Source organism: Drosophila ficusphila, unplaced genomic scaffold (assembly GCF_018152265.1).
Source record: "Drosophila ficusphila isolate 14025-0441.05 unplaced genomic scaffold, ASM1815226v1 contig_791, whole genome shotgun sequence".
In the NCBI taxonomy this organism is placed as follows: Eukaryota; Metazoa; Arthropoda; class Insecta; order Diptera; family Drosophilidae; genus Drosophila; species Drosophila ficusphila.
In genome coordinates, this window is record NW_025064737.1 from 1,482,204 (window position 1) to 1,505,051 (window position 22,848).

Here is a 22,848-nt window from a genome sequence, read left to right on the forward strand (position 1 = left end):
GCAGAAAATAGATAATGTTACATAGATTTCTAATACAGTATATTAGACTATAAATAGATGGAATTAGTTTCGTGACAGATACCATTAAAGGTTTTTAAACAAACCTTAAATAATATTCACTATATTAATATAAAATTTTTATAAGATTATAAATATATACATATTAACGGTACTTAATATTAAACATTGTGTTTTTTAGAAAAACTTTTTGGAAACTGTAAAGGGAATCTTATCTTCCAAAAATCCCATTTTGTACGCCTTTGGAAGTGTAAAAGAAAGGCGCTGCAGTTGGCTTACGAGCCTGGCCCTCTCAGCTTTCTTCTGCGTCTATAAATTATTCATTCCGTTTGAGATGTTTGATGTGCCTCCAAGTAGCATGATGTCCCCACACAAACACACTCGCGCTTTGCCAATCGGTTTGTTGCATTTTTTGCACTCCTTTTTTCCCAGTCTCTCGAAGCACTTTTCCTTCTCCATCAGCCTTTGCCCACATTTCATTGAATTCATTCATTTTTTAGCTGCCTCTGCCGCACATTCTGGCTTGTTATTGTTGGTGTTTGCCACAGCTTTGCATAAATAAGATAAACACAAGGATGAGCTCGGCGGGTTGCCGGGATCCTGCAACCCTCTTCTCCGGGATCTCAAATCCAGGATCTAGGGGAGAAGCATTCACCATCGTCTCGAGTCGCTGCTGTGATTTATTTTGCACTCAATGTTTGCCAAAGTAAAATTGATTGAAGCGTTTGTTGGCGCTTCAATTGATTTTCACTATAGTACGTATACGTATGTTGCAAGCATCCCCCCGACTTTCAGCCAACTTCGCCCCTGTTCAGGCTTTTTTGCACCTCATTCTCTTCTCGTGGCCAGCGAAGCATTTCAAGTGCCTGGGTACTTGAGTCCCGGCTTGTTTACAGTGGTTAAATTAACTTTGGTCAATTTGGTTCTTGTCGAGTGGTCGGACATCGCATTGAGATAAGTTGCTGCCGGGCATTACATTTGCCAACCCTCTTCGTAACAATGGTTTGTAGGCATAAAATCTTTCACATGGTTAGCTCTCTTATCGAACATTTTAAAACCTTTTACCAACTATAATATGACATTTTGTAAACAGAACACATTTAGTTTTTGATACTAAGTGGAACTTGTTGGTAAGTGAAGACATTTAGTTAACTCATGGTACTTTATTCAAATGCAAGCAGTTTAACTCTATGTAAGACCCAAAAATAATGTTGTCTTTTCTGGCGTGTAGGCCTTCGAAAGTTTTCAGACCATTTTTTTTAACGAACAGTATAGTAATTGTCGTCGCAAGTTCGTTAAATAGTCCGATAAACGATTTGGCCCCAAAAACGTCAATGGCAAAAATCACAACAATTCATCAAACGTCGTGCTGTGATTTTATTAACTGGCTCTGATGGTGATTGCGGCACATCTGGGCCATCAACACCTGCAGTCGGCAGTCGATCATCGGGCGGACGCCCCTTGTCCCCAACCACTTACCGTTTACCGTTCATCGCTTACCGCTCACCGCTCACCACTTACCAGTAACCACTCCCCGTCTCCGGTTACCGTCCCCAGCAATCACCACCAACTGCAGTCGCATAAATCTTGGCCTGTCAAGTGCAAACAGAAGGGGGAGGAACAAACCATCAAAGATGGAGCTAACAAATTACTGACGGGCGAAAGAAAACAAAAAAAATAAACACGGAAGATAGCGGAGGGATAAAAAAGGAGAGATAATAACGGCTATAATAATTATGCAGAATATACCGAATATACGAAATACAAAAACAAACACGCAACGCAAATGTATACCACTCATTTTTATGAATGGGCATTTATCATAATTAAAAATTCTGCCAACACCGGCAAAGGTTCTCCCGCTTCCCCGTTACCTACTTTCGGATGCCGACGTTTTTGACCTAAGACACGCCACACACAAATAGCAAAAACCGGGCTGATCGGGGAGTATCGGGGAGAATCGGGAGAGTGCGTCAGAGGGAAGCCGACTGCAAACAGGACAGCTTTTTTGGCTCTTCCCTGCCTCGCGGAACAGCTGTTGCTGTTTGTTTTTGGGACGGAGCGCGGCACAAAGTAAGGCACTGGAAGAGCCCGCCCTCGGCCGTTGGTGAAGCCGGCAGTGCGCAGGTCCGCCGGCAGGCGCACCCAAAGGACTCTCTTCGAAGAGAGTTCCGGTCTCTTAGATTCCGACTTTCCGAGGCAGTGAGCTCGGCTTTTCCGCGAGTTGGCCGAGCTTTTGCGGGGTCGTCGTCACTGCTGGCATCACAAGTCGCCACTTCGAACGCCGTTGTCGTGGGCTTCAGTTGTGTTTACCGCTCAGTGTGTGCCGCCACCGTGACTGAAACTGTGACCAAAGCTGCTACTGTGACTCCAGCCGTGACTTCGTGCGTCGGTCGCGCGGCCCGGTGGCGTATGCTTGATTTGTGTGGCGCCCTGGCGTATGCTTGATTTAATACGCCGTACAGCAGTGCATTCGAGGCTTGCGGAATATCAACAGAAATATCAGCAAAACCAACAAACCATCATTGAATTGAAGTTAATCCACAGATATTCTTACACACACACCCACACTCGTCGGTGTGTAGTGCGTGGGCTTTGTGTGTTGGTGAGGTTGTACCAGTGTGCGTGAGTGTGTGTAATGCGTATGTAATCCAAGCAAATCTGTCACGTGTTTTGGATATCTTTTTCTGAGGCCGCCAGCGAAGCCGAAGCCCGGGAATTTATTGAAAAATCGCACAAAGGTGAGCCAATCGACAATCCCCGCAACCATATGGCCCATGAAATAAAACGGCCAAAATGACCCGATCACGTTGAAAATTAAAATAGTTAAGCAGCTTACGGGCCACGAGGACATAACTATGCGGATGCTACCATGAAACCTGTAAAGTTAGCCCTCACGGAATATTGATAATTGAATATAAATTGGTTATTTGCGAGGTCAGGTCAGGGAATTGAGCGGGTGTGTGACCCTTTGGTTAGGTCGTTTTTTAGGTTGTGTTTTTTTTTAACTGAGTACCTTTACTTAAAAGCGGTATAGCTTTTAATTTGTGAGGGCTTTTTATATGCAGTTTAAGGATGGTTTATTTGTGAAGCATGTCAAACAGGGTCATTGAACTGGAAGTGCTTACCACTTCAATAAACCACTCATAATTACTCATTATGAATCAAATAGTTATTTTAAAGGGTATTTTCTTAACAGTACAGTATCTTTGAATTATAAACTAGCTTTCACTCGCAACAATTATCTCTGCAATTATGTAGCTAAATAAAATAAGCATATTAAAACCATGTTTACAAACATTTTTCAAACTGGATCGCCATATAATATTAACTGCAAAAAGTAACAACTTTTTCAAAAGGTCTATACACTCTAAAACTGAACAAAACACATTACATTATTTATAGGCAAGCCAATTTTAATGATACCCGCGGTAAAAACAAACTGGTTAGCAAGTAATAACCTAGAATATGAAATTAAAAAGACCACACCAAATTCATTAAAGATGTATGAGAAAATTATCCTATGGACAGACTCCACTTTGGAATAAATTAAATGGCTAATAGTCATCCTGACAGTTTTCGGAGCCCTTTCGTATTGACAGCATTTAACCTTTATGCCCTGTAAGTTTCCGAAATTAAATGGCAGAATTTGATTAGTCCCATACACGAAAGCAGCCTTGGGTGCCTTCCCATCAGTTGGGTGTATAATAAATGAGGCTTCCCGAGGCTGGGTTGTCATCCTAGCAGGAAAAGTTTGGCAACTCCCCGTACTCAATTGTTTATTTAACAGCAATGAAAAAATCATTACGCATTTCATATCCAAACTTCAAAAGGTGAAATTCCCATGAAAAATTATATAAATAAGTTGAAAAGTTTTAATGCGTATCAGAATAAAAAAAAACATGAGACACGGCGGGAATGTGACTAAAAAACAAATGTTGATTTAAAATGCAAAATGAGGAGACAGCGAAAAGAACAAAGGGGCCGGTCTCGCTGTCCTGTACGCAATTTGTCCACGTATTATAATTTTTCCGCACTTTTTTTGAATACCTTTACGCCGTTGTGTGCCCTTGTCCTTGCCCTACTCCCGGCCAAGTTAATATCATTTGCATTCACCCGTATACCCGCTTTCATATGCCGTACATATATTTTAAACTTTCTCCCTGCCCATATTTTCTGGTTTGCCGCTCGCCGAGCTGGTCTCGCTTCAAGTTCATTGTGCATTAATAATTTAGTTGTCGTTTCGCCTCCAATGCGAATGCGAGTCGACACCCAGGAAAACTTGTTGGTCGCCTGCCCCTTGCTCGACGCTTTTTCTTTTTTGTGTGTCCGCTTGTAATTTGATTTTGTTTCCCTGTTTTCGGTTGTACTCCGCTGGTCAGCAGCTTCCAAGGGAATTGCGGCTGCCTCTATCGGTTCGGCATCATTTGCATGACTGCCTTTTAAGTTGGTTCCATTCGTTCCCTTTCTGGTGGCCTTCACAAAAGGTTGTCTGATTGAATAAACATGACCTCGTCTTGGCTGAAAAGCAAGTTTTAAAAGGTGACTGAAAAATATTTAAAGCCAACTTAGATATCATTTAAACATTGATTGTTTAATTATTTTGTTCTACCAATTACTTTGAACATTTAAATGAATCTGGGGAAAATTATGTTTTATATTTCAAATTCAAACAAAGAATAAATAATTTTTATTTTATTTATTAAATTACCTCTAACCCATAATTCAGCTTTAGCAACTAGGCCTTTAGCTATACATATTGAATTACATTACATTTTATCAAGAATTAATAATAACTTCAAGATTATGTATCGTTTTCCAGTTTATATAAAAACAAGAAAGGAAGCTAGCTTCGGCTTGCCGAAGCAGTCATCAAATATGTCGAACAAAATGCATAAAGGCTAAACAACATCGAAGCTATAACGATTTTTCTATTCATTTTCCATATTTCCGACTATAGATCGTATGGGAGCTATATGATATAGTTGTCCGATTTGGATCAAATTTAATTCGTAATTTAAGAGTCGTAAGAAAACTCTATATTTCAAAAATCATACTTGTATGATGAAAAACAACGATGTTATCACTATATTTCCTTTATTTCTATATAGATTTTTCGATCTTTCCTATGGTAGCTATAAGATATAGCTGTCCGATTTTTATGAAACTTTTTTCTCAATATTAGGGTTGTTAAAAAATTTGATATTTAAAAAATCATGCTCTTGGGATAAAAAAAAAGATGTTATCAATTTATTTCCATTAATTCTATATATATTTTTCGATCTTTCCTATGGCAGCTAAATGATAGAGTTGTCCGATTTTGATAAAATTTGGTCCGAAATTCAATAGTAGTTAGAAAATGCCATATGGAAGAAATCAAGTCGATCTGATAAATAACAACAAAGTAAGATTTTTTTATTTCATTCTCTTGTATTGGAGCTATCCGATATAGTCGGCCGATCCGGCCCGATCCGACTTATATACTGCGTGCAATAGCTACACATCTTTTGGGAAAGTTTCAGCAAGATAGCTTTAAAACTGAGAGACTAGTTTACATAGAAACAGACAGACGGACAGACGGACAGACGGACCGACGGACAGACGGACCGACGGACAGACGTACATACATATTTCGATTCAGATGGTGATGCTGATCAAGAATATATATACTTTATGGGGTCTAAGGTGTCTCCTTCACTGCGTTGCAAACTTCTGACTGAAATTATAATACCCTTTTGCTCTGCAAGGGTATAAATATATGTGGTTCCAAAATATTAACTTGATTGTGAGATCAGACCATTATCTTAGTGGAACAGTATTCCCTTTTGTCACTTGACTAAAGCGCGTCTTTTTGAAAAGCATTCTTTTATTTTTTAATTTTCCAAAGTCAGCTTATCAACGCCTCACCGAAAAGTGCAACAACTCATCACTGAAACATCATTATTCTTAATTTCTCCAGAGCTCAGAATTTTGACAAAACTGAAATCCATTAGCGCTCTATGAACTTTTTAGCTGCAACACTTCATTTGCGCTTCACGGAGAAAAAAATAACGAGGGATACAGAAGGAGACCGGAGAAATTTGTTGTTATGAAAAATGATATTAAATCGCATTTTTCATTATTATTTTTCCGGTTAAATCGCGTTCTTCATCTTGTCAGACAGTTGTCTCAGCCAGCCGGACGAGGACCCAGTTCGGTCCCAAACCCACAACCTCAAGGCTCGTTCGCCGCTGCTCCATTTTCAGTGGCGCGTTGCGTTTTGTCCTTTTCAGGGATTTGGACTGGAACTGCAAAAGGCAGGGCACAAAGAAAAGTTCACGGAGGTGAGGGGGAAATTCTCGCAGAGGCAGATAGCGCAAGTTGAAAATTCAGAATAATGAGGAAACTAACGAGCCAAGACTTTCTCATTGTTTACTGGCGCAAAAATTGCGCGATTATTAATTTTCTATGCTATTTTGTAGCTCTTTTTGCAGCTCCCTCTTCGCCACTTTGCCACTTGGCCCTCTTCTGTTTCCCTGTTTTCCCTGCCACTGGCACAGCAGAGTTGCTATATTTTTCGTCTTTTTTATAATATTCCGTAATATTCGCCACGTTTTCTTCACTTGTTTTCATTTTTTTTTGGCGCGTGCAAGTAATGGAAAGGGGGCGAAGTGTTGGCCCAAAAGAGTTGAGTCAAGAGCTGAGCCAAGTTTTTGCGCGGAGTTCATTGCTTTCGCCCACATGTTGTGTGTACGCCACTTTAACTGACACATTTTCGCGTTGTTTTCCACTACCCGCCTTTGAAGGTTTATTTTTCTTTGCCGCTCGCCTCGCTTGTTATTTTATTCATCGCTTCGGCTGGGAAAACGTTGCCCGCCTTGCATGCTAATGAAAGGCTGGAATTAAAGTTCGTCTCTCTTAGCAAGACTTTCAGCGGAGAATTTGGGAGGGTGGTGAACTAGTTTGAGCAGAACCACAGTGTTTTGAGCCGCCTCTTAAAATATCAAAAGTTTAAGAGAAGTTTTATTAATATATTGGTAGTTTCTACTTCCTAATTTAAATTAACGATTAGCGTTGCACTATGGGCAAAAAGGAACACTTCTTGTGGAATTAATAAATAACCTGAAAACAAATCAACATTTTCGAATTATGTTTTTAATACATTTATTTAATTAATTTAAAATAAAATGGACGTGGTTACTTCATGTTTAGGTTCTGAAAAAAATTTACTGTATTTGCTGTACAAAATTTTATTTTATTTTATTTTCCAACTAGAATTTCAAAACTATCAAAAAAAAAAAAAAAACCCCAAAAAAAGTAGTTAACTACTTCATAGTGCGCCATGCGCAAAATACAAAAATGGTAGACTCTGAAAATTTGGTCAAAAAATTTTCCATACCATCGTGCTAAATTTTAATAAGCATCTTTATTTTCTTCTCCTATGCAACACCTTTTTTTAAAGTGGCTTTTTGATCGTGATTAGATAAAGTAAACATTACACTGTGCGACAAAAAAATGTTTAAGTTGATTTTTTCTTATTTTTCACTTCTACTAGTCAAAATAAGAATATAAGTTTTTGGATTTGTTAATATCACTAGCCAATCAGCTTCTACGCACACTCAAATGTCCCAAAAACGCGTGTTTTTGCATATTTCACAGCCTTATAATCACATATTGGGAAAATATTTTTTCACCGTTATAAGCGTTAATGCAAGTTCAATATCTATTAATTAAAATGTATTAAGCAAATATACCGTTAGGCTTTTATCACAATGCTTTAAAATTTTTTCCTCCCAGCTCTATACTCTGGGCGACTACGTATGGAACTTGTTACGCGAAAATACATCTGAAAAAGCCAAAAAAAAAATCAGAAAAAAATTTCACTTTTAAAAAAAATAATTATTTATTGGAAGTAAAAAAAAAATAATATTTTGTGTTAAATATTTTCATAATAATAATTTCATAATATTTATCATAAAAAAAGAAATCCTATCACTTAGAAGGTGGCATAAATATTTTTGTGCATAACTTATGCACCTTAACCGAAAACTATCAAAAAAGTAACTTAAACAAAGATTTTGTTAAATTTTGTCGCACAGTGTTATAAAATACACAAGAAGCTATTTCCACTTTAATTAGAACAGCTTTCTTTTGTTTGTTCTTTTTAGGTAAGCAATTCCGTGGGAGAAAAACCGCCGGAAAACACACTCGGCTTTCGATAGGAGCGTCATTCGGTGACATGTGTGCAAATAAATTTTTAATTTAAAATAAACAGTGTGTATTAAATTACGACTGTCCCTAACGGAAGGGCGGCCTGATGAGCTTGACGGGCAATATCCGTTGCGAAGGACACACACAAAATATGCAAACTGGCATCAAATCCAATTAGTTAATATGAATATTTGATGAAATCACTTCCGTTTCAAATGCTGCAAAAAAGGCTGGCCACCCACTGTGCCCGGTGTTTGTCATCATCATCGTCATGACCATAATGATTCGAAAGTTTTTTCGTACGGTCATGTTGGGTAACAACTTTTCCTGAATTTAAAACTTTAACGCATTCCCCAAAGCAAGTCATCGAGTTGGGCGTTCGTTTCGTTTGAAATTTTTCGTCCTTTTGGAGATTTCATGTTGTCCCCACAATAACCACAATTTGCAACTTTTTGCGGCACTTCGTCAGTGCGAAAAATGTCAAAATGTTTGTTGGTCTGAACAATATTTAAATATTTCATTTGTCACACATTTAGTGATGGGCGGGCGGTTTGGCATATGTGGCGTTGATTAATATTATATTTAAAGGCTATAATTAGCCGTGGTGCATCATTTTTTTTACCTTCGCATCACATTTCACAAAATTAATGTTCTCGTAATGAAATCTAAAACAAAGTTTATTCCAAGGTCTTGTCTGGATTGAATTTATAATTCTCTTCTTTTTGTTCATTTCTGTTGTTTCGTTTGGTTTTTTTCCTTTTCTGTATATATTGGAGCCAGGTTTGCTTGTTTAACTTTTTCGGAACGGCTCCTTGTTGGCTGTTTGTTTTGGACACACATACATTCACCATTTTGGCATACAATTTTAACGAGGTGCGGTTGTTGGTACCATATATTCTCCAGGCTTCTCCGCTGACCCCTGCTTTGTTACAAAAAATGTCACGCGTTGTTTAATATTAATTTCATTTTCTGAACGCTCCGACACCACGAGCCAAATACAGAATTCCGAATATTCGTTTTCAAGCTGTTGCCCTAGCTTTAATTGCGGAGTGGATCCCACACAAAGTGCAAACAAATTTTATTTCAATATGTTTGACTTTCTTCATTATTTATTTATTTGTTTTTCTTGCTAACAAGCCAAGAACCACGAACCGGTTTTTTTTTTGTTGCCTCATTATTTATAGGTTGCAAACATTTTTTTAGGGGGTTGCCAGTGTAATTTAAATAAATATTTATAAAAATCCAAATTAGCATAATTTGCCACATATTTGCATTCAATCCAGAAAAAGTGTAACTTAAATTTCATCATCAATTACCCATGCTCATCAGGTTTGCGTTGCACTAAAATTCCCTTCAGGCACAAAAAGTTGCAACACATTTAGCTGTCGAACAAAACTGGAAATTAGTTAAGCTCATTAAATGGCAGCCAAAACAATTTTAATTAAATGCATGAATCCAGAAAAGTGCTACAAAATGGGCTATGGGAAAATGAATACATAACGAAACCCGAAAGAATAAAAACTTTAAAAAATTAGCCGAAGTTGTGGCAAAAGAGACGAAAGCGAGCCAATTGAAAAGTGGAAGCACAAAAAGCTGGGGCAAGTGAAAGGAATATCTGGCACACACCAAGCGTATAAATGTGGAGCATAAAGAATAATGCTCACTTATCCTGCCCAAAACAGCAAAAAAGGAAAGGAATTTGCAAATTTTTACCATTTGTTAAAGCGAGGCGCCAGCAGCCAGACAATAAATCACCATTAAACAAATTATGTACTCAGCTCGACGAAAATTTTAAATGTCTCTCGCTGTCCATTGTATCTGAACAGTATAAAATAGCAAAAAGTTCCAAAACACGCCGCACAACAGGGTGAGAAAAACAATGATAAGTATATGGGAAAACATTGCACAGTGGGTTTTCGGTTGCAATGAATAAAATAACTTTGAATTGGAAATGTTGAGCCTTTTTACATAAAATGGGTTTCTAGTTTCATTTCATTGATTTTAACAACACATATTTTTGAAAGTTTTTATTACTACAAAAATGCTTTCTAGATTCAAGGATATTTTAAATCAAGTTTCGTTTGTTGTTTTACAAAGTTATATTAATCAGAATAAGTATTTATTTATTTAACAGTTGTTGTTGAAAGCGCTCTGTTTGGAATGTCAACGTTTTGATAGCAGAAACATAATTTCAAGATTTAATTGGAATTCAAAATAAACTCGCTCCGTCCAACTGTTTGTGAGTGGCATTTAATAGGCCAAGTTGAGCAGGACAGGAAGCTGAGTTCCCAGCGGCTATCAAATGCCGCACACTGAGTTCATTAGCTCCTTGGGGGACGGCACCTTTCCGCTCCACTGTGCAGCAGGATGCATCGTCAGCCATTATCATTATTAGAACGACGTTTATCAGCGGCACTCTCGCCCAACTCCACCCCCTTCCACCTGCGTCATTGACACGTTTTGTGCGTGTGGCAAGCAGGCACACACCACCCAACGCCGCCCACCTCCTGAGCCACAGCCTGAATTTCCACCCAGACAAGGTGTAAACATTTATGAGGCTTTGCTTGTTCTTGCCGTTGTTACACATTTTTATTTCCATTTCTTTTTTGCCAACGCTGCAAGCGACACAAATTTATTTCGCAGCATTTACACACGCAGGTTGGATACCAATGGAGCTGGAGCTCTGCGAAGTTGGTGTGCCGGTATCCCGAGATGCTGATGCTGATGCTGAGTTCGCCACATGCCACGTTTAGTGCCCGCAAATTTGAGCTCCTTCCTCGGCAGCCCCTGTTGGGTTCCGCCTGCCACATTCTTCAGCGACCGCAAATTTCCATGTAGTTATTTTTCTTCGCCTTCGGCGCTGTCTCCTTTCCATTTACTCCTACTTTTGTTTTACGGTGGAGCCGGTGGGAATGCTCCTGTGTGTGCTTGTTACACTTTTGGAGAACTAGTTATGATCAAGCTGCTTACATTACCAGCTAGTTAGATAGGATTTCTTTAAGAGTACAAAAATGTAAAGCACAAAGCACTTTTCCTTGGTTCTTTTATTTATTTTTTTTTGATGGTATGATATTTATAGATTATTATATAGCTAAGGTCACATAAAAACAGGAATTATTAAAATATGCAAATAAAGATTTCTATTTAATCTTCTATTTAATCTAATAATATAATGTATAAATTATCTTATCTGTATATATTATCTTAATATATAACAAAATTAATTTTTTTCGCTAAAAATTTAAGAAAACCTTTATTCAATACAGCGAGTATTTTTAGGTCGACACCCACCAAATCGTAGCATTCTCTCGGGCGTTTCTGGGGACTTGTGAACGTGCTATGTTTTATTTTTACAACTTCCTTTTGGGATCTTACCAGAAAAAGCAGATGAGGGGAGCGATGGTGAAAAAGTGCCAAAAAGCAACAAGGCCAACACAACTGAGAGAACGGGGCTGAAACTTGTGGGCCGTGCAGATAGGAACTGTGAATCAGCTTTGACTGCTAAAGTGTTCCAATTTTTCATGTCCACATCTGCATACACACACACACACACAAACACACAGCGAAGCATATGTAAATGTGTCTGTTGGCCCGCCTATGTCTTCGTCTTCTTCAGAATATCCTGCGTGTTTTTTCTGCGTTTGTTTTCCTTTATTTTTCTGAAGCCCTCCTCATTCCCTTCTTCTGTTTGTTTGAGTGCGTCGTCTTCCGCCTTTCCGTTTCCTTCTGATGGCGCAAATTACAACGCATAATTTTCACATTACGTCAGCGCATTTGGATGTGTGTGTGTGCGAGTGTTGGTATCCTGTCTTTACTTTCCTTTTTTGCAGCTCGGGAATGCGACTTTTTGTTGCTTTCTGACGTTGGTTAATGTTGCGATATGGAAATCAATATTCCTAATGGCTGTCAGGCGATACGGGCAACCGCAGGATCCCTCAAAAGGGGCTGGTACCCACTTCAGGACTCGACATGCAGAAATACGCCAGCTCTGTTAATATTTAATCGGCCCCAACGTTTCTCAAATTAATTAAATCGATATTAAACGGAGATCACAGCGGTATGCGGTTTTCAAAAGGCATATGCCAGGCGAAGTATTAATGGAATACATTTCGTGTATTTCTTTAAATAAAACCAGTTTAAGTATCCAGCTTTAAAAACATTTAATCCTTTAAATATAAATTGTTACCAATTTATTTTAAAAATAAATGTTGCAGTAGTATAAATGCGATCTTTGAACTCAAGAAAGTAAGTGTAGGAAAAACTAAAATTAAATCTTTGTGTTTGGAAAGCTTTCTTTATTATTAGAACAATATTTGCATTAAATTTATTGTTTTACAAAGTTTAAGAAAGGAAGATATGGAAAGCAGATATGTGAAATTTGTTAGATACCTTATTGAAAACTCGTGCTTTAAATAATTAGTTCAGAGATATTTTTTCATGAAAAACTATGTCGCAGATGGGTAGTTCGCATTTTCCTATGAGCCTTTCCGATTTCCGTTCGTAATCCTGTTGATATGAACTCGCCCAATGGCCTCTGCTCTCCGGCATATTTGTCAAAACTTCCGATCCCCACTTCACCACCAGAGTGGCTTAGAGTCCTTGCAGGTCCTGATTGGGTCGAAACTTGGACCAGCATGGCATAAAAGTCAAAGCCGAAAAGTAAAGTGCACACAACACTAAACAACACGAAAACGCAAAAAAAATAAAAATGAAAACGTCACAACAGAAGGACGAAAATGCTGGCGACGGGAAACGGCTAAAAACTCGCGGTAATTTGAACCTTTTTCCGTTTGGGTGATTTCTGCCATTGCAGGCCAGCAGAGAAATCAAATATCAAAGCGAAAACTTTTCCTCTATGCGAGAATGGGGCCAGCGAGAAGTGGGATGGGCGGGTTTTCCGAGAGGGGGCATTCAACGCACGAGTAATCCTCCGTAGCAACAGGTTGCCAGGTTTTTATTTTGACAACTGAATGGGGCGAAACAACAACAACAGCAGCAGCCGTATAGAAAGAACAACTAAGTGGGGACAAGGGACAGGATTAAGGTGGAAGCAACCTGCAGTTGATTTGAAAATCAAACTTGCATGAAACAATGCCAAACAATCGGGCCAAAAAAGGAGCAAACGTCGCAGCAAAAGTGGGAATCAGGCAGACAATGGAAAAGTTTAAAGTCGTTAAAATAAAAGGATTTGCACAATTTAAACAGAGCCCTGCAAAACGCTCGATTGAAATAAGCTACTTTCCCAGTCATTTGGCTGTGCTGATTTGGGAATTGACTTTTAGTTAAGGCTTCCAACCCACGTCTCTTCCCCACAGGATGTAATCTTTCAACTTAACTGAGATTTCCACTCTGCCCTCCGTGGGTTTTTCAGCTTTTCTTTGTTTTTTTTTTTTTTTTTTTTTTTTTTTGCTGTTTGCTGTTTGCCCAGGTATTTTCCTTTTTGTAGCACTCACCTTTGCAATTACCAACGGACGAAAATCGAATGGAATTGAAGTCGAGTGAACGGTTTCCAGGCCAACCTCGTGAGTTTGCCGCACTCCGAAATTTATCGCTTGTGGATTTATTTTTCAAGAGATATCCGCTTTTGATTCTGGCCAGTCTGTTATTGCTTTGGGGGGAGTCAGGGAAAACGAAAATCAAAACATAGGGGGGAGTTTATTTTGATATTTACACAGAAAGAGCAGAAAAGCAAACCTCTTAAGAACCCATTAAATATCTGATTACAGCAATTGGGGAAAAGTTGCCACAGTTTCCAGAGATAATTCCTAAAAAACACCACTCAAAATGCGCCCATAATAATTCATTTAAATTGTATACATCACAAGTTGCTGAAGTTAACCTTCCACTCAACAGAATTCATTTCCATTCGTATGGCCGAAATTACCTCTGGCAAAAACCTGCAATGAAATTAAATACGTTACCAAAATAAAATGCCAAATAAAAGCGTGAAAAATGGGACTCCTCACCCACTCGAGTGCCACACACAAACACACACTCACACACACACCGAATAAAAACCCTAAATGGGGCTTCAACGCCGTGAGATGGAAGTGGTTTCGGAGGTGGAGTCATTTATTTGCATTTCAAACCCGGGAGGAGCGAACGAGCCAACATGAAGAAAATGAAATCGGCACTCTGGCGAAAAATTCATAAAATAAAGGATTTCCTAATTGCCAATTTGCATGCAGCCGCGTCTAATTTTTGCCCATTCGCTGGATAAATAAACTTCATTTCGCGCTGGGGTTTTTCCGCACTTTGTTTTTTTTTGTTGTGTTTTGATGTGCCCTAACATGGGGTAATGTAAACTTGTTATTACACTATTGAGATTTATGAAGAACAACACACATCTGAAAATCATGATTTTAATTGCATAGCTACTAATTAGTGTTTTTACTTAAAAATCCATTACCCTAATGTTAACAAAAATAATATAGATGAGTGATCATTATTAGTCATATAACCGTTTCTATTTTAATTCAAAACATGAGGCATGTCTTATTAACTAAAACGCGTATTTTTTGACCAGAGAAAAGGATGTGTTATGCTTTTGTTTTACTTTTTTAGCTGAGTATATTTTATACACAATATTATGTTAATTTAGTTACTGATAAAAAATTAGTTTCATTTTACAACTTACATTGTCAAAAAAAAATTACCAACAAAAAGTTTGTTCTAAAAAAGGCACTGAAATTTTATTTGAGTTTTTAAGACAAGTACCGTATGTCAATAGTACTGCATTCTCATTCAGAACCAGAAAATACCATTAAAAAAACAAAATAAGCAGGAAAAGCTTGTTCAGCAGATACTTTTCTCCTGTCACATTCCAAATTTTTCCCCAATCCACAACTCACTGCCTAGTATTGAACAATTCGTTTGGATGGCTACATCAGGGTATTAAACGGAGGCCTAAGCAAAGCCCATATTTTTCGCACTTGTTTGTTTATGAATTTGTTTATTTAGTGAGCAGGCCGTGCTTTCCGACATGCTATACTATATTATACCGCAGTGGAGCCCCGTAGCTGGGTGAATTCGTCCGAATTCCACGCAAATCTTATTTGTCCTGAGCCACCGGACCTCACCCATACGCCGTAGTTCATAGCCAGGAGTCCGGACTCCGGCGGTCTGGAATTCCACGGTTTTGTTTTCGCTGCCTGCGCTGCATATTTCCCACCGCATCCACTCCAGCCTTTCCATCCCGGCACGGCATGTGCTGGGTTTTTAAATTTGCCCAATTCCCGGCATGATATGTGTGTGGTCTGGGGTTGGGCGAAAAATACGAGCCTATTTGCCTTTCAACTTGCCTGGGATCTCCGCCGTTGGTCGTGTTATTTATGCAAATGTCAAATATTTTGATATTCCGCTGCCATGTGAATGAAAGCAAACGGAAGTACATTATAAAGTTGCCCCGCCCCCGCTCGCCCGGACTCGTTTCCGTATTATTTGGCCAACCAACAAGCCGAAATGTGCCACTAATATGACCGCCCAGACCCTCTTTGCCACCTCCCCCTTTTACATCCATCTCTGAGCAGGCAGCAAGTGGAGTAATTATGGCATTTTCGGAATTCCACCTGCCGCACCCCCCAAAACCACCCACCCACCTGGCAGCCTCAACATTTTGTTGCCAACACGAACCTCCTTTGTTGCCTTTGTTGTGCTTTTGTGGGCAGAGGGGAAAGTAGGGAAAAGTAGCGAGCAGGGGAAGTGGCAATGGGGCAAAGTAAATTTTTGAAATTATTGGCACGTTAGGTGAATTACTTCGCAGAAAGAATTTTTAATTTCACAATACAAAGTCACTCACAATTTCCATTGATTATCCCGGGGGAAAAGCCCGTTTGCCTGTTGAGTTTCCCCAGAAAACATAGGCCAAAGCTCTTGGGATGGGCAGCTTGATTCAGCAATTTAATTGGTAATTAAGTTGCCCAGCCGGAAAGTCAATTAGTCAGCGACCCCGATCAATGACTAGTAATTTAAATGAGCTGCCATCCAAATGAGTCCGCCGATGGGAGAGATCAGTGGTGGCCGTGTGCCCCACGGGCCAGTTTTCCCCAGATGGTGCCGACGGGATGGACAATGATCTTCTGCTTTCCCTTGAAGGTCAGCGCCTCATAGTGGTAACCGTCATATATCTTTGCGCTGCTAAACCCGCACACAAATGCCAAACTGATGTTGTTTAGATCCACGTAGAAGCAGTTTAGCAGAAAGATCAGCGGACTGAAGCGAGCCACAAGTTCGTAGGCGGCCGCCAGTTTTTCGTTCCAAATGCAGACGGAGGTGAAGTTCATGGGTTCCTGGGCCTGCAGCTCAATGGCCTCCTTCATGGTGCGAAAGGTGTGGAGGGTTATGGCACCGGTAGGTCCATCCCCCAAGTAACGTTGGCTCAGATCGAAAACCAGGATGGGAGTTGCATTCGCCGGAACAGTCTTGGGGTCTCCCACTATTGTCCTGGCCTGCAGGTTCTCCAATCTCTCCAGGGTCTTGAGATAGACCGGATGCCCTGAGATGTCCGAACTCAGTGGTTCCAAACGATCCTTTAGGCGGTCCACAAATTCCTCCAGTATGGACTCCTGCAAGAAGAGGGTGGCCACCGCGTTGCAGGCGAAGGGATCGTGAAGGGACTCAATGAGGTAGTGCAGAGCACAGTTGATATCCCCGTCCTCACAGATAATCATCAGACGGGGAGAATTCCAGAGGTACTTGACCTGCACTTCCGGTTCCGACTCCTCCTCACTCATCGAACTCGATCGCGAATGGTACGAGAGTCTGGGTGGCTTCTTGGATCGCTCCATGGCACTATCCTTAGATTTGCTATCCGTCTCCACTTCAATGACCTTGGGAACGCTCACATCCCGTGGCTTCTTGCAACCCAGATTGTAGATGAAGTCATAGTCGATAAGTGGTGTGGGCAGCAGGGGGTACTGGTATACGAACTTCACCGCCTCCTCTAGGATGCTGTTTCTATATGGAACAAGCAAAATTCGAAAAATATGTTAGGAAAAATAACTTTAATATAAATTTAATATATGTGAAATGGAAAAAACCATCTACGATACTAGAACATACCTATGCATTTTAGACAAAAATAAAGTTAAGGAAACTACACTGAATATTTTATGCTCGTAAAACTGAATTCGTTCAGAGAGCCTGTTAAGTTTCGAACAATATTGATGAGCATTTTTAAGTGCTGGCTTTGTCAGTTGGACACCACTCCAATTCTAGTCCTTATGAAATTGAAACTTGAACCTGGAAAACTCTCACTTTCTAATCAAGTGGAAAAGCCTACCCGCCACGGTATCTTAGTTTTTGGTTTATGCCCACACCAAGGAGCCCAGTATCCCAGCATCGCAGTATCGCAGTGATTTATCAAATCACACTCATCCTCGCACTGTTCACACTTGACTTGTGCAGTTGACCGCCCATCGAAGGCCGCCCCAAACGACCTTATTGTGGGCAGAGAGATTTACAGTTGATTTAACCGTTTAAGCATGGCTAATGCATAATAAACGTTTGCCCGCAAACTTTTCAACCACTTCTGTGGGCATGTGTGGGCAAACTGGCTGCCTATGTGACTGACTCGTTGAAGGGGGGACGAATCGAGGGGGACGATTTTCCGGATTGTTTTTCCCCTTTTCCAGCCGCGTGTCCAACCTATTTGAGATAGAAATCATGTGCAGTCATTAGATTGTTTTTCGATTGACGTGACATGATAATGAATGATTTTCCTTTCGCTCTCTCCTTTGTTTCCTCCTCCTTCGCTTTCTGCGCTTTCTTCGCTCGGCGCTCCTTCCGCTTCCTTTTCCTTGGGGTCGCAACTTTTTGTGGCGGCCAACGTGCAATTTGTGTGAAAAGTGGGTGTGCAAAGTGGCGACGTGCCCATCCAAGGGCGGCATTCGGCAGGTGGCAGTCGGCAGGTGGCAGGTGGCGGCCACTTTGTTTGCTGATTTGTTTATGGCCAACCATAATGACCGATGAAGTGGCAGCTGGCCGCCTCAAGTGGTTGTTAACCCAAGTTTCGTCGGCGAAATTAACACGAATTGCAATTAAAGTGGGCACGAAAATTGAATTCGAGCCCCGTGACAGCCCGTTTTCGTGCTGTCAAATGCACTCAACCGAAAACGGTTTACTATAAAAGCGAGTGTTTTTCTATTGTATAGAGTATGTGTTTTTATAATATTGTTTTCAATTTGAAATTTAATAGGTGAAATTAAATTAATAGCAATGAGAAACTAGTCGTAAAATCTTTAATAAATATTTAGGTATTTTTTGCTTTGCTTTTGTTTACAAAGTTTTAGTGAAAGTATCCTCCAGTCCTAATTTATGGCTATGTGATTTCTTTAAAAATGGTTTTCATATTACAGTCGAGTCCCGATAATTCGAAATGGCAAGGGGATCACTTTTTTTACGAATTAGACGGGAATTCGATTTATCGAGATTTCTATTTAACGGGGCTCAAAAATGAAAAAGTCGAATAAACGGGGTTTTTACATTTCACATCATGTTTACATACGTATTTAACTTTTTAAAATTAAACAAACATTATAAGTATGTACATTCATTTGTACGTTTTTCAAATTAAAGGAAAATTAAACAATAACATAAAATTATAACAGCGAGAGAAACACAAAATTCATAATGCATAGCGACATAAAGGCGGCATAGCTGTCTACAAAATCTAACGGTGCTTTAACTACAAAAAATTTCGCATCGCATTACGATTTATAAGAGGTTACGAAACAAAATTACGATTTATAAGAGGTTCAATGTTCTTTGCGTTGCGTCAAATACTACGAATTAACGAGGGGACCAAAATGTATGGAATTTTTACGAATTAACGAGTTTTTTTCAAGGGGACAGAATTTTTTACGAATTATCGCGATTTTCGATTTAGCGGGGTACGAATTATCGGGATTCGACTGTATATGGCTTGTTTTTTAGCTTCCTCCTTTTCTTTTAGTGTGCGAATGGGTTTTGTCTTAATTGGTTCGAAGCAGATGCAAATGTGTTTGGAGCTTACTTCACCGACCGACGTTTAAAACACGGATTGACATTTGTGGCAGCCCGGAGCGACTGCTGCTGACAGGTGTGACAATGCCGGAAAAGTGTCGCCGGCAGTCGGACAACTTCGAGGGCTATTCACCTGCCGGAGGTGGTGGCCAAACTGGGGAGAGGGACACTCCCTTGTTCATTAAGGGACTATTTAAATAAAATGCCTGCTTACCCCAGTGAGATATGCGAGTAATATGTGAGATGGTTGTATAATTAAAATGTATAAATGGAATCAAAAGAATCAGTCAAAGAAAGCCGCACACACAAAAAAGAAATTAAACGTACCACGTCTGGCGTATTATAAGGACATTTCCATTTTCTACGGACACATTGGGCCTTGACAGGGGAAATGGCAGTGAACAAGCTCTTGACTCGCAGCGTCACAACTTGCCACGCCCCCCACCCCGGTCACCGCCCACGTGCCACTCCTTTTGCATGTCCTCGTCGTCGACGTCTTCGCATTTCGTCTGCTTCTTGAGCGGCGGCGCTTTGTTTTGGCTTAATTAATACGCGTTTACATGTTGCCGACTTACGCACGCTTCGCATGTTCCAGAGACATCCTCACACTCACACTCACACCAGCGCACCGCTACGCTCACACAGACACAAGGCCGACCCCAGGACATTCCCGCCCCCCTTTGACGCACTGCGGTTGACACGCAAATGCAATTTGTGTGCCAGAGGTAATTTCTGTCTCCAGGTCTTCGGGTCCGCTCCACAATACAAATGACTGGAATAAATATTTAAATAGGCGGCCTTGTTTCGCCTTCTTTTTCGCCTCTTATGAAACTTTAATTAATGTGTTAGCTACACACAAATTTTAATCAAGCACGTACTTGCGGCCTAGCAGATCATTAATTAGGTGGGGTAATTGCACAGCCCGCCGATTCACTTCCGTTTGCGTTTGCGTTTGCGTTTGGAGCTCCATTCAAATTGCCATTTAAAGTCGCCCTCGGTCCCGCGGGCATTAACATATGCTGCGGGCCAGAGTTCTGATAAAATCAAAATTTTAATTTAATTAAACACGAATTGAGTTTGTTGTAATCAATTAGCTCGGTGTTCAGTGAGCAACGAATGAGTTTTACGGGCAGGTGCATAGATCCCGGCGAAAGATATCGGTAGCACACACATTTGTAACTTCTAAATTGGAGGAGGAGGAGGGCGGAATCGAAACGACTTTCCAAGTGAATGACATCGGATAACATCTTCGGGATAATGCAGGAATTAGCCGGGGGCTGTATTAATTAGTGGGAGTGATTTTAGTACAGATCCCATTGAGTTTTTACTTGTTATGGCAGCATTAATGACTTTAATTGCGGCCTTTGTTTGCTCTTACAATGACCCGCAGTGTTATTTCTTGTAATTATGTAACAACAAATTGAGTCCTGCATAAGCATTATCGAGAATACTTGTGTGTGGAGTGGCATAATTTTAATTACAATGTGAAATAATGACTCGGCGCCATTTTCACATTGTTTGCTTTTACATTAACGGAGCAAATTAATGACAGCGGAGTCCAGATGTCAATTTCCTCGGTCAGGCGGGAATTCGGTGAATAATCAGAACTGACGCGTAATGAATTTTTCACGAATCGATGACTTTTTTCCACCGAAATAAGTTTTATTCTTAATTTTAAAGCCCGCACAAAAGTGGGAATCACACGAGCTGCTTGAACGAATGGCAGAATGGGGCCTCAATCAGCTTATGGCAGAAAACAATGCAAACGGAGAGCTTCCGGAAATTCTAAGGAAACTTTCTGTCCCACTGCTGCATGGTTGAAGGCACATATTTTTGGTTGGAAATTAAAATCAGCACCGGGCAATATTTCATGAATGCAAATTAATGGCTTAAACGCCCCAGAAAAATGGGGAATGGGAAGTTGAGCAATGCAAATATTTTTCCTGGATTTATGCAAATTTTTCCCTGTGTACTCGCACGGAAATCTGGTGGCTGAAGTTGGGAAAGTTGTATCATGCTCGCCGGAATAATTTTGCCTGCGAGAGTGAGTGAATGAGTGCGTAGCCCATGGGGCGTATGCGTAATACAATAATAATTATATGCAAAGCAAATTGAAATGCCAAGCACAAATTTTTCACTCCGTACCGCTCGCTGCTGTTATCTCCTTACAGGTAAATAAGGATGAGGGCATCACACGCCGGGAAAACTCCGACTCATGGCGTGAGTAAGAGGATTTTTTATCCGCCGCCTCTGTTGACTTTCCGCAGGGCTTCCATATTGCGTGTCTGCCGGGATTTCAGATACAAGATTAACTTGGAAAGTATGTGCGTGCTCTGTGAGTCCGTGTGCGGGTAACCCAAGCCAAACGAAGTGAAACGAAATAATCGGGACATGCAATCTGGGGAAATGCATCATTAACGACTAATTAGTGACCGAACGTCCCACATGTTGCCTCAACGAACTGTGCTGCGAAATGAAATCAATGCTGAAGAAATTGTGGCCAAAGGTTGCCTTCCGTGCTGCCAGCTCAGACTTTCCAATCCTGTCTGCAGTCCAGTCGAAATTAGCAACAGTTTTCCCTCTTCCTCCCCCGTTTTTTGGCCATCATGCGAAGGCCGTAGGGGCTCTTAATGCATTCCTGTTCCTTAAGTGCAGCTCTGGGCCACGAAAGTGCTCTCGACCCTGCGGCTGACTGCTTTGCCTGGCCACCGCGGCGTATGCGCAATAAAACGCAACTCAATAGATTATTACGTGGCCATAACTTCGAGCCGCACGTCGATAACAGGCTGTATTGTCTTTGGCCCGAAGCTCATGCACTTCAGCCGGATGTTGGCGGTAAACACAGCAGTTTGCAGCTACACTCAACGCACTGTGAAAATTTAAGCAAAATATTAGTAAATAAAAGCACGAATAACACTTAAATATTTTCCAAGCTTTTGCACTTGCTACTTAATTCTGTATTAACATCATTCTGCTTTAATTATTTTCTTTTAAATTTACAGGATTTTTGTATTTGTGTACATATATTCAATTTTATGCGTGCCATGTCTTGGTTTGTATTCAATAACTGTGCTTTAATGTCAGAATTGCAGTCCTGAGAAAACTCCCAAGACAATATTTAACTTTTCCCAGTCTCATCTTCGCTCCTCCAGTCCAGTGTACTTGATGAAACTTGGCAGTGCGAGCAGCTCGCTGCGGTTACCCTGTTCGTTTATTATGCCATTCACAGTTTAATAATGATAATAACGTCAGGATATTAAAGTTTTCCTGCCCGCCAGCCGGGATGTCGAACGTCTCCGTGTCCGTCTCCGTCTCCTCCACCGACGGCCTGTGGCCGGAGTTTTCCCAGTCTCGCCCAGCGCGGCATTAAAACTATAATCAGTTTATGCAATAAAGTAAATTGTGTACGTAATGCGTGCTGATGGTATGTCTTTTATTTATTTATTTTCTTGTGCGCTACTTTTTATTATTACGGCTTAAACTTGCTTAGCGCATTTAACGCCCTTTTCCCATCGGGTGCCGAATGGTGGGGCTCCGCCAGCTGGGCCCTCCCACCATAAACGCGTTCAATATTAATAAAAGTTTGGCCAAAGTTAATTAAATCTGCTTTTTAATGTGCAGCCATGCATGAGCGGCTAA

The 22,848-nt window shown here is 40.4% G+C and overlaps 2 protein-coding genes across 2 annotated transcripts in view; one reads left to right on the forward strand and one right to left on the reverse strand.

The window, feature by feature from the left end:
* Positions 1 to 2,310: 2,310 nt before the first annotated feature.
* The window catches only part of LOC108091800 (hemicentin-2), a 70,596-nt gene continuing 50,058 nt past the window's right edge, over positions 2,311 to 22,848 (forward strand). Inside the window, exon 1 of the mRNA XM_017191168.2 lies at positions 2,311 to 2,759. The gene's annotated coding sequence lies outside the window, so the exon portion shown is untranslated. The remainder of the gene's footprint in view (positions 2,760 to 22,848) is intronic.
* Positions 15,960 to 17,379, reverse strand: LOC108091801. Its single transcript, XM_017191169.1, has 2 exons — positions 17,269 to 17,379; positions 15,960 to 17,163 (listed from the first exon to the last, which is right to left on the reverse strand). Exons 1-2 carry the CDS (start codon positions 17,274 to 17,276, stop codon positions 16,218 to 16,220), a joined length of 954 nt encoding a protein of 317 aa, XP_017046658.1. The 5' UTR covers positions 17,277 to 17,379; the 3' UTR covers positions 15,960 to 16,217.